At 37.5% G+C, this 12,092-nt stretch overlaps 1 protein-coding gene across 1 annotated transcript in view; it reads left to right on the top strand.

Annotated features, from left to right (window-relative positions):
• Positions 1–1,101: 1,101 nt before the first annotated feature.
• LOC118548679 (centromere protein V-like protein 3) overlaps positions 1,102–12,092 on the top strand; it is a 241,896-nt gene continuing 230,905 nt past the window's right edge. The window contains exons 1-2 of the mRNA XM_078064037.1: positions 1,102–1,171; positions 8,320–9,037. Coding sequence (XP_077920163.1) covers positions 1,102–1,171; positions 8,320–9,035 — 786 coding nt within the window. The 3' untranslated portion in view covers positions 9,036–9,037. The remainder of the gene's footprint in view (positions 1,172–8,319; positions 9,038–12,092) is intronic.

The following is a 12,092-nucleotide window of genomic DNA, read 5'->3' as shown; positions in this document are numbered from 1 at the left end:
AAGTTTAGCCCTGAAAATGTATATACCTCAGAACAAGCAATTATATAAACTCAGTAAGTATTGGTACTTAATATTAATTTATGGCAATTGATACTAACATTATTTCATTTAGTTCTTCTAACAGTTATGCAGTGTAGGTAATAATATCTGCCTCCTATAGAAATTGAGTTGCAGGGGCACCTGGGTGGCTCAGTCGTTAAGCATCTGCCTTCGGCTCGGGTCATGATCTCAGGGTCCTGGGATCCAGCCCCGGATCGGGCTCCCTGCTCAGCGGGGAACCTGCTTCTCCCTCTCCCACTCCCCTTGCTTGTGTTCCCTCTCTTGCTGTGTCTCTCTCTGTCAAATAAATAAATAAAATAAAATAAAGAAATTGAGTTTCAGTGGCTAGGAATCCTAACCAAATGCCCCCTGAGAGAAAGCATTGGTCAAACAGAAAAAAGTTACATGTGTTTAGAGATAGTGTTACTAAAACGTCAATACAATTTTCATCCAAATTTTGTCTTTCATTCTAAAATTTTATCTCAGGTAGACTGACTCGTTTTGCTGACTTTTCAGCTTCACTGAAAAGAAACAAATGTGAAGGAGGAATGACTATCCTGCATCATATATATATATATAAAGTGGAATTTATACTGGTCTTATCGTCTGATAGGACACTTCTGGGTTTTAGTCTTGGTCTTAAGGACTCACTTTCCTCATCTGTAAAATGAAGGTGACCATACCTATTTTGAAGGTATGTTGGGAGGTTTAAATTGAATAAGGTACATAAATCTCCTAACTTACAGTATGTACTACATAGTAGGTTTTTATAAATGGTTAGAGGTATCTTTGTATTCCCATCATATGTTACAGAACCTGTTACATGGTCAATGATGCGCTTTCAATACTTATTTTTTTTTTAATGGATGAACTAGAGCAATGAATCTCAAATATTTTGGTCTCAGAAACCCTTTACACTCTTAAAAATGTTTGAGGATGTTGAAGTGCTTTAGCTTATGTGAGTCATGTCAATTGATGTTTACTATATTAGAAATTAAAATGGAGAAATTTTTCAAATACAAGAATATACAAACACACATTCCATTAAATGTCAGAGTGAGGATGTCGTCACAGGTCCCATCATCTCTGGAAAAATCTGCTATTTATCAGAGAGTGAATAAGAGTGAAAAAGGCAACTAACTTTTAATATTATTACAAAAATAATTTTGACTTTTGTAACCCCAGGAAATGGCCTTATGAACCCCTGACCTAGAGGGAAATATTGCAAATTGTGGGGAACTATAAATTCAGGGAACTCTATCGGCAAACTGAAGCTTTGACTTATAACCTGCCTTTTGGGTTCATTGATCTCCACTAAAGCTTTACCCTGTCTTCAGAAGCTGCATGAATTGATGAAGAAAACTTATGTTGTGGTAATTGAGGTATTTGGTCCAAGGAATCATAAATATTTACCAAACTAGTATAACTCAAGAAAAGAAATAAAGTGGGGGTGAGGGAATGTGGGAAAAGGAGTAACATTTTTGATCTGGCCTTCAACCAGAAAATTATAGCTATAAGTCATATGTGTGTTCTGAGTATATCATTGTACACAGATTAAGAAGTGAATAATTTTCTAATGCATGGGTTGACCAAACACTAGATGGACAATGAATGTACAAAAATACTCTAGTTATGATTCTGAGATTTCAAGAGACATATGTAAATCAGTTAGGGGATAACTGTGTAAAAACTGTATTCTGAAGTTTTATATTTAATTGTTTTCTTGAGATGATGTCTCCTCCCAAGGGAAAATGAGGTACTTATTTAGAGACATTTTTTTCCACTATTAAATTATAAATGATTCTTCTTCTAGAGTGAGCATTAATATGTGCATCTGACCAAGTTGTATACATGAGGTTTTTTTTTTATGTGTTCTTTGTTTTCTGACTTGGCATGTGTTGCATCTTTGAGGTCGTTAATAACAATTCACAAGTTTCAATATAATATTTAGAAAATCAGTAGATAATTGGTTTCTATGTTTGTTGGATTATAGCTGATGCTAGGCAACTGAACTAAATATCTACCTTCTACAAATTTAAGAATTTGAAAAATTTCAAACTTACAGAAAACTTGAAAGAACTGAAAGAAGACTAAAATGAGTACCCAAAGGGGCACCTGGCTGACTCAGTCTGTGGAGCATGCAACTTTTAATCTTGGGATTATGAGTTTGAGCTCCATGTTGGGTGTAGAAATTATTTAAAAATAAAATCTTTAAAAATAAAAACATAAAATGATTACCTGAAGATGAATGTTTTATAACCTTCCATGTTTGCAAGTACACATTCTTTCTTATTTATTTATATCAATCATCTATCTGTAAAATATCTATCTAATCTTTATGCTGTACCATTTGGAAGAAATAATCAGATATTATGACACTTCTAAATATTTCAGTATTCATGTCATAAAAATGAGGACATTTCCTATATGACTGTTAGCAAACTTAAGAAATTAAACTTTAATTCAATGATATTATATAAATATATTTTTAATTTTCTCAAATGTTCCTCAAATGTCTTTCATAGATGGGTTTTTCCTTAATACGAGATGCAATCATTTGATCTATTAGATGTATGCCTCTCTTTTTTCTTTTTTTAAAGATCTAGAACAAATCCCTCAACCTTTTTTTTTGTTTTTCATGACATTGGACTTTTGAACACTCCAGCCAGTTTTCCTTTAGAATGTCCCACAATCTATATTTTTCAGTTTCCTCATGATTAGATTCTAGTTAAACATTTTTGGCAAAAATACTACAAAAGTGGAATTATATATTTAATACCGTACACCAAAAGACATATAATGTCAGTTTACCTCAATCTTGGTTAAACTGGTGACCAACTACCTTTCCAGTTAAATGAATATTTTCCCTTAGTAATTATTAAGTCATCTGTGGGTTAACTTCAATACCTTATTCTCTAATAATATTTAACTTGATGATTTTATCATTCATTGATTATCCTGGCCTAAATCAATTGTGCATTGTGTACCACATTTATTAATTAGTGTTCTTATTTTAAGAATTATTTCCCCAGGGCACCTGGGTGGCTCAGTCAGTTACACGTCTGCCTTCGGCTCAGCTCATGATCCCAGCACCCTGGGATCAAGTCCCATATGGGTCTCCCTGCTCAGCGGGGAGCCTGCTTCTCCTTCTCCTTTTGCCCCTCTCCCTGCTCATGCTCGCTCGCTCTCTCTTAAATAAATAAATAAAATCTTTTTTTTTTTAAGAAAGAATTATTTCTCCAAATTTTACCTTTCATTCTTCACTCTTTTTAAAAAATCTTTTGCACTAGGGATGCCTGGGTGGCTCAGTCTGTTAAGCATCTGCCTTTGGCTCACGTCATGATCCCAGGGTCCTGGGATGGAGTTCCCACATCCGGCTCCCTGCTCAGCGGGGGGAGCCTGCTTCTCCCTCTGCCTGCCGTTCCCCCTGCTGTGTGTGCTTTCTCTCTCTGACAAACAAATAAATAAAATCTTTTAAAAAAATAGTTTAAAAGGAATCTTTTGCACTAAGTAGATTATAAATTTTTAAAAGCAGAGGCTCCTTCTATTCTTCCATATTCCTTTGTTAGAGTATCTTGTGTCTTACTATATGTCCTAGATGCACTAAAAAATATTAACTAGATTGAAAGGCACAAACCAGAGAAACCATGATCCTGCTTCATGTTACTAATAACATTTAATAATGAGTGTGTCCACTACTGGGAACTCATCATATGCCACACACTGGCTGAACACTTTAAATGCATTATATTTTTAAATTATGACAACAATTCTACAAAGTAGGCATTATTCTTAACTGGTTTACATTGGTTATAATTGAGGCCCAGAGAACTTAATCATCTCAAAGAAAGTTATTTAATAATTAATTGCTGATGGTCACATCAACTCCTGAAATCAGGGATTCCGTGATCTCGGAGCTAAAATCTAGGCAGAAAAAAAATAATTATTCCTAGTACAATAGCATATTTAGGGTTTTGTGAAATTGAATGTTATAAGGACCTAACAAACCTATCTGAACAATGTTATAGACTATAGTTGAAGATGTATTAGTCTGCTTTTTTTAAGTAGGCTCTGCACCCAGTGTGGAACCCAATGCAGGGCCCGAACTCACAACCCCAAGACCAAGACCTGAGCGGAGATCAAGAGTTGGATGCTTAACCGACTGAGCCACCCAGGCACCTCTACTCTTTTCTAATAGTACCCAGTAAATAATTATATGTCCCATTGATGGATATTCTAAATGTCTACTAGGCATTCTATATACCATATCTCTTTTAATCTCCATGTGATACCTCAAGTAAGTTCTAATTTAATGTCAACAGAAACAAGGATGTGGATACAAAATCAATAGGTTTGAAAGAACTGCCAGACTGTCTTCCAAAGTGGTCATATAATTTCTCATACTCAACAGCAATGAATGACAATTCCTGGTTCTCCATATCCTCTTCTGCATTTGGTATTGTCAGTGTTTGGGATTTTAGCCATTCTAATAGGTGTGCAGCAGTATCTCACTGTGGTTTTAATTTACAATTTTGGCTTCACTGGTAAATTCTACCAAACATTTAAGAAAGAATTAATACAAATCCTTCTAAAACTCTTCCAAAAAATTGAAGAGGAGAGAAGATTCCGAAACTCATTTTGTAAAGGGTTTGTTATCCTTATGACAAAGCAAGACAAGGACACTACAAGAAAAGAAAATTAAAGGACAATATCGCTGAAGAGTATAGATGCAAAACTCTTCAATAAAATACTAGAAAATGAAATTCAACAGCACATTAAAAGGATTACACAACATGATTAAGTCAGTCATATTCCTGGGATACAAGAATGCTTCTACCTATGTAAATCAATAAATGTGATATGCCACATTACCAAGATGAAAGATAAAAATCATATAATCTTCTCAATAGATGCAGAAAAAGCATTTGACAAAATTCAACATCCTTTCATGATAAAAGCTCTCAGCAAATTAGGTATAGAAGGAATGTACCTCAACAAAATAAAAGCATATATGACATATAACATCATACACAGGGAAAAGCTGAAATCTTTTCCTCTAACATCAGGAATAAGACAAGGGGGCCCACTTTCACCACTTCTATTCATTATAGTGCTAGAAATTCTAGCCAGAGCAGTTAGGCAAGATAAAGGGAAAAGAAGCCAACCAAATCCTGAAAGAAGAAGTAAAATTGTCCATATTTGCAGATGACATTATCTTATGGAGAGAAATTCCTAAAGATTCTACAAAAAACTGTCAAAACTAATAAATGAACTCAAAAATGTTGCAGGGTACAAAATCAACATACAAAATTTACCTGTGTTTCTATATATTAACAATAACTATCCAAAAATACCTTAAGAAAACAACCCCATCTACAATAGCATCAAAAAGAATAAAATACTTACGAGTAAATTTAACCAGGAAGTTAAAGATCTGTACACTGAAAACTATAAAATATTGATGAAACAAATTGAAGAAGACACAAATAAGTGGAAATATATTTGGTGTTCATGGATTAGAGGAATTAATGTTGCTATAATGTCCATTTTACCCAAAGCAATCCACAGATTTAGTGCAATTCCTTTTAAAATTTCAATGGCACATTTCACAGAAATAGAAAAAAATAATCCCCCAAATTTTATAGAACCACAAAAGCTCCCAAATAGTAAAGCAATCTTGAACAGGAATAACAAAGCTGAAGGCCTCATACTTACTGACTTAAAACTTATTACAAAGCTATAGTTATCAAAACCATATGGTACTGGCATAAAAACGGATACATAGACCATTGAAACAGAATAAAGAGCCCAAAAGTAAACACACACATATATGGTCAACTAATATTTGACAAGGGAGCCAAGAATACTCAATGGGGAAAAGATAGTCTCTTCAATAAACCCTGCTGAAAAAACTTGATATCCACATACAAAAGAGTGAAATTAGACCCTTATCTTACATCATACACAAAAATAAACTCAAAATGTTTTCAGAATTTAAATATAAAACCTGAAATCATAAAACTCCTAGAAGAAAACATAGGGGGTAAGCTCCTTGACATTGGTCTTGACAATGACTTTTTTTTTTATTTGACGACAAAAGCACAGGCAACAAAAGCAAAAATAAACAGGCTGGACTGCATCAAACTAAAATGTTTCTGAATAGCAAAGGAAAAAATTTAAAAAATGAAAAGGCAAATTATGGAATGGGAGAAAATATTTGCTAACCATATCTGATAAGAGGTTAGTATCCAAAATATATAATGAATTCATATAACTCAACCATTTAAAAATGAGCAAAGGACCTGAATATACATTTTTACAAAGAAGACATACAAATAGGCATAGGTAAATGAAAAGGTACACAACATCACTAATCTTCAGGGAAATGCTGATGAAAGCCACAATGACATACCACCTCACACCTTTTAGAATGGCTATTATCAAAAACTCAAAAGATAAGTATTGGTGAGGAGGTGGAGAAAAACTTGTGCATGGTTGGTGGGAATGTAAATTGGTTCAGCCATTATGGAACACAGTATGGAGGTTCCTTGAAAAATTAAAAATGGGACTACTATATGATTCGGCAATTCCCCTTCTGGGTATATATCCGAAAAAAATAAAATCACTATCTCGAAGAGATATCTGCTCTCCCATCTTTATTGTAGCATTATTCACAGTAGCCAAGGTATGGAAACAACCTAAGTGTCCATCGAGAGATAAATGGACAAAAAAATGTGGATACATGCATAAAATAGAATATTATTCAGTCTTTAAAAAGAAGGAAATCCTGCACTTGGGGCAACATAGATGAACCTGGAAGACATTATGCTAAGTGAAATAGGTCAGACACAGAAAAATATTCCATATCTCACGTATATGAGAAATCTAGAAGGGGGATTGCTGGATCGTGTAGTAGTCCTATTTTTAATTTTTCAAGGAACCTCCATACTGGGATCAGGCTATCTAGGTCATATCAGCTTTATTATTAACTTCCGGTGGGACCATGGGAAATTCTGACCATCTCTGTGTCTCAGTTCCCTCATTTGAAAAGTAAGCTTAGCAATACTTCCAAATGGTCCTCATCTGTGTTCCTAGAGCCCCCTGCTCTTGCTATTTATTTTCCAGGTGAAAGGCATAGATGTTGTTCAGGATTACACTGATTCAAGAATGTGAACCCAAAGATAAGTGGAATTGTCAAATACAGATGAGCTCCTTCACACATACAAGGAGATGGCTTTCTTGGGTATCCTGTTTCTTCTTTGGCCACTCATCCCCAGCCCATCCCAGTATGCAGCTTCTTCCTTTGTGTCTCTCCTTTACATTCTCATGATACCCCTAAAAGACTGCTAATTCTTCATGGTAAACCCTTTCATGTAATTTGTCTGTTTGCCTACCACACTAGAACATGAGATGCTTAAGGAGAAGGATCAAGTTATGCTGGCTTTTACCCATCCAGCATTCAGAATACTTCCTGAATCTTGGCATAGAAGAAAACTAAAAATAAATCTAATGAAATATTTTAAAACTTAGGAAATAGCATGGAGGACATTAGGAGAAGGAAGGGAAAAATGAAGGAGGGGAAATCGGAGGGAGAGACGAATCATGAGAGACTATGGACTCTGAGAAATAAACCGAGGGTTTTGGGGGGGGTGGGGGGATGGGTTAACCCGGTGATGGGTATTAAGGAGGGCACGTACTGCATGGAGCACTGGGTGTTATACGAAAACAATGAATCGTGGATCACTACATCAAAAAAAAAAAACAAAAACCAGGAAATTACTGGAAGATGAATTTAGAAATAATATAGGTATAATAAATCCAATTCTTTTCTGCTGTATTAAATACTTCAAATATGTTCTTGAATTCACTCCCCCCTACACTCGAAATAGAGTGTATTATTACCCTTTTCTGAGAGAAGATTACTGGGACCCAGAGAACTGCAGGATCATGTCCATGGTCCCAGGGCAGGTATGTGTAACAAAATGAGCAAGGATATAGGCAATCTCCAAGTGTCTATGGACGATGTAAAAAAAAAAAACCCATCTCTTAGGAGAAGGGGCTACAGATACAGCTTGCCAACACATCACACTAGTAAAGTTATTTTCGAATCAGGGGAAGGGTCTTTTGGCCTCGTTTTCAACAAGTGGCCAACCGTGGTAGTGCAGACAAAGGGGCAGCCCCAAAAGTTCTTAGAACCCGAGCATTCCCCTGGATCACAGCCCCACTCTCCACCCAGCACTGCAGGGTGACAACTTAGCCAGATTTACACTTATGGCTAAGGATGCCACAGTCAGGATAAGGAAAAGGACTGCCGCCCAACCGCAAAACAGAGTGGCCCAGGGACCCCTGCTTCCCGTTCTCCCCGCCATCCACCTCCACCCTCACCCTTACTACCCCTCACCAGCTCAGCCACGGGTCCTGGCGCCAGGCACGCACGGCTGCGCGTTAGTCCAAGCCAGGGTCAGGAGCCTGCTGCGGCAAACAACACTGCTGAAAGAAAGCCGGCAGTCCAGGGAAGCGCTGCAAAGAACACTGCCATATACACGGCCCTAGCGCCCTCCCAGTCCCTCAATGAGATGGACCTGGGCGCGCAGCGGGAGCGCTGGGAGACGTTCAGGAAGCGGCGGGGCCTCAGCTGCGAGGGCGCCGCCAAGTTCCTGCTGGACACCTTCGAGTACCCAGGCCTGGTGTATCACACCGGAGGCTGCCACTGCGGCGCGGTCCGCTTCGCCGTCTGGGCCCCCGCAGACCTGCGCGTGGTGGATTGCAGCTGCAGGCTGTGCAGGAAGAAGCAGCACCGACACTTCCTGGTCCCCGCCTCGCGCTTCACTCTCCTGCTGGGCGCCGAGAGCATCGTCACCTATCGATCCCACGCGCACCCGGCGCTGCACAGCTTCTGCAGCAGGTGCGGGGTGCAGAGTTTCCACGCCTCTGGCTCTGACCCCGGCGTGTATGGCGTCGCCCCGCACTGCCTGGACAAGGGAACATTTTCCTAGAGGTAAAGCCCACAAACACCTGAAGGCCCCCTTACTGTCCTAGCAGTACACGCTCAGCTTTAAGCAATTAAGCAAGTTTACCGTTTAAGTGTTCTATGTTTATGGCTCTAGAGGCATGTGCTCCAAGTAAGCAAATCGTGGTTGTCGAATCTGTTTTTCAGGGTGGTGGCTTGCCCTGCAACCTCAGTTATCCAGTGGGTTAAAATTAAAAAAAAAAAAAAAGTTGATTCAGTTTGTACAGGGTCTTCTTGTTATAAAAAAGGGGGTGATGATTTCCAACCTCTTCACACAAGGGCGCTGAAACCAGAAGTCCTCATTAGTGGCCATTTTTGCAGTATGCTAAAATGAGTATAAGGCTATGATTTAGAAATATCATGGTAGGGGCGCTTGGGTGGTTCAGTGGTTAAGCCTCTGCCTTTGGCTCAGGTCTTGATCCCAGGGTCCTGTGATGGAGCCGAGTCAGGTGCCCTGCTCAGCGGGGAGTCTGCTTCTGCCCCTCCCCCACCCTCTGCTCCTGTGCGCGGGGGGCGTGTGCCCTCTCAAATAAATGAATAAAATCTTAAGAAAAAAAAATATGGTAAATTTCAGAGAAACAGAAAAGATGAAAGTCTCAGAGTCAGAGCAGGAGTAAGGGGGCGGGGGAGGGTAGGGGTGATTTCATGAAAGGCTAGTGTTACTACTTAACTTTAAAGATCTTATATGTTTGTTATTTTGAGAAAACTAAAGACCAGGTGATGCATTTTATATAAAAATAGTCTGTAGAAATTCGATGTAGAAAAATACATAGAAATAATAAGCTTAATTTCAAGAAGATTAAATAAATGCTTATACATACAATTCCTAAAAATTATTGCCTCCCTTTTTTTTTTAAGTTTTTGTTTTAATTCCAGTTAGCTAACATACAGTGTTATATTAGTTTCAGGTGTACATTACAGTGATTCAACAATTCCATGTATCACTCTGTGCTCATCACAAGTGTATTCCTTAATCCGCATCTATTTAACTCATCCCCCCACCCTTCTCCTCTCTGGTAACCATCAGTTCTGTATAATTAAGAGTCTGTTTCTTGATTTCTCTCTCTCTCTCTCTCTTATTTATTCCCTTTGCTTATATGTTTTATTTCTTACATTCCACATATGAGTGAAATCATATGGTATTTGTCCTCCTCTGACTTATTTCACTAAGCATTATACTCTCTAGCTCCATCCATAGCATTGCAAATGGCAAGATTTCATTCTTTTTATAGCTGAATAATATTACATTGTAAATATATACCATATCTCCTTTATCCATGGACACATGGGCTGCTTCCATATCTTAGCTATTGTAAAGTAATGCTTCTATAAACATAGGGGTGCATGTGTCCCTTTGAATTAGTGTTTTTGTATTCTTTGGGTAAATACCAATAGTGCAATTGCTGGATCATAAGGTAGTTCTATTTTTAACTTCTTGAGGAACCTCCATACTGTTTTCCACAGTGACTGCACCACTTTGTATTCCCATTAACAATGCAAGAATATTACTTCTCCACATCCTTGACAACACTGGCTGTTTTTTGTGTTGTTGATTTTAGCCATTCTGACAGGTGTGAGTTTGCCTTCCCCTTGTTGATGTTAATGGTAACTATTTGTAAATTACCACATGTTTTACTCTTGATCCCAGCAGGTTTGCAAATTCTTTAACTTCAGTAATAATGAGAAAATTACACTTGGTTAAATTTGGGATAAGCAATGCAAGGGGGAGATTATATTCCTATTTCCCAAATGGAGAAAATCAGGCTCAAAAGATTAAGTAACTTGTTGAAAGTCATACACTAAGTAAGTGGGGGAACTGGGACAGTTGCCCAAGTCCATCTGAGGTCAGCATCTATGTTATCTATAGTATCTCTCTCTCCCTTTCCTAGAACGCACATCTTTTAATACCCACCCCATTATCAGAAAGTGGTGTTATTCTTTTACTGGGTTTGGGAACCAAAATTACTGTTGAATGCACAGGGAAAGTTGAATAAAATCATCCCATTCTTTTAAGGGATAACAAATTCCTAAAACAATAAAAATGTTATTTAGAAGCTAGAAGATAGAAATCTTGCAAATTTATTTAATGGAGTTTAGCCCCTGATGCCAAAACCTGAAAGAGATAGTATTCTACACACATAGAGAAATATGGATCTATTTTACTTATTAACATGGATTAAATTTTTTATCAATAAAGTTTGAGGGGCACCTGGGTGGCTCAGTCGTTAAGCGTCTGCCTTCGGCTCAGGTCATGATCCCAGGGTCCTGGGATCGAGCCCCGCATCGGGGTCCCTGCTCTGCAGGAAGTCTGCTTCTCTCTCTCCCACTCCCCCCGCTTGTGTTTCCTCTCTCGCTGTGTCTCTCTCTGTCAAATAAAAAAAAAAATAAAGTTTGAATAAAATTCAACAGTATATAAAAATCTACCATGCCCTGGTATTTTCCTAGTCATGAGAGCATGGTGTAATATTAGGAATATTTTAATAATCCATTATATCAATTAGTCAAAGGAGAAAAATCTATGATCATCTTAAGTGCTGAACAAAGAATTCAATAAATTCAAACTGCCGTTTTTCTTAGTTCTTGTTTAGTTTTGATCTGTCATGAGCTGACAGAATTATGTAAAAATTCTCCACTACTACACATGTATAATTCCTTATCTAAAAGTCTTGGGACTAAATATTTCAGAATTCCTACATTACATAAGATCCATAGCAGGGTCTGGAGCAATACTACTAAATCGAATACAACAATATTTCTGCAGTGAAACATATAATCCCTCCGATATATATATAAAGATTGCAAATAGCCTCGTTTCAGTTCAGGTCAAATTTTATGGGCAATGAATCAGGAAAATTAAGTTCAGTTTTCCAAGCATTTTGAATTATAAAATTGCCTATAAGGGATTTTGAGTCTGAAGTATATGTCAGTTCTTCTTGCCTTTTATAAGGTTTTTTCTTTTATGTTAGCTTTTATTTGTCATTGAAGTAGAACATATAAAAAGAAGAGTGCATAAATTATAAGAGGCAACAACTTGATGACATTT

Source organism: Halichoerus grypus, chromosome X (assembly GCF_964656455.1).
Source record: "Halichoerus grypus chromosome X, mHalGry1.hap1.1, whole genome shotgun sequence".
NCBI classification, from domain to species: Eukaryota; Metazoa; Chordata; class Mammalia; order Carnivora; family Phocidae; genus Halichoerus; species Halichoerus grypus.
This window is presented reverse-complemented; position numbering and strand designations above follow the sequence as displayed.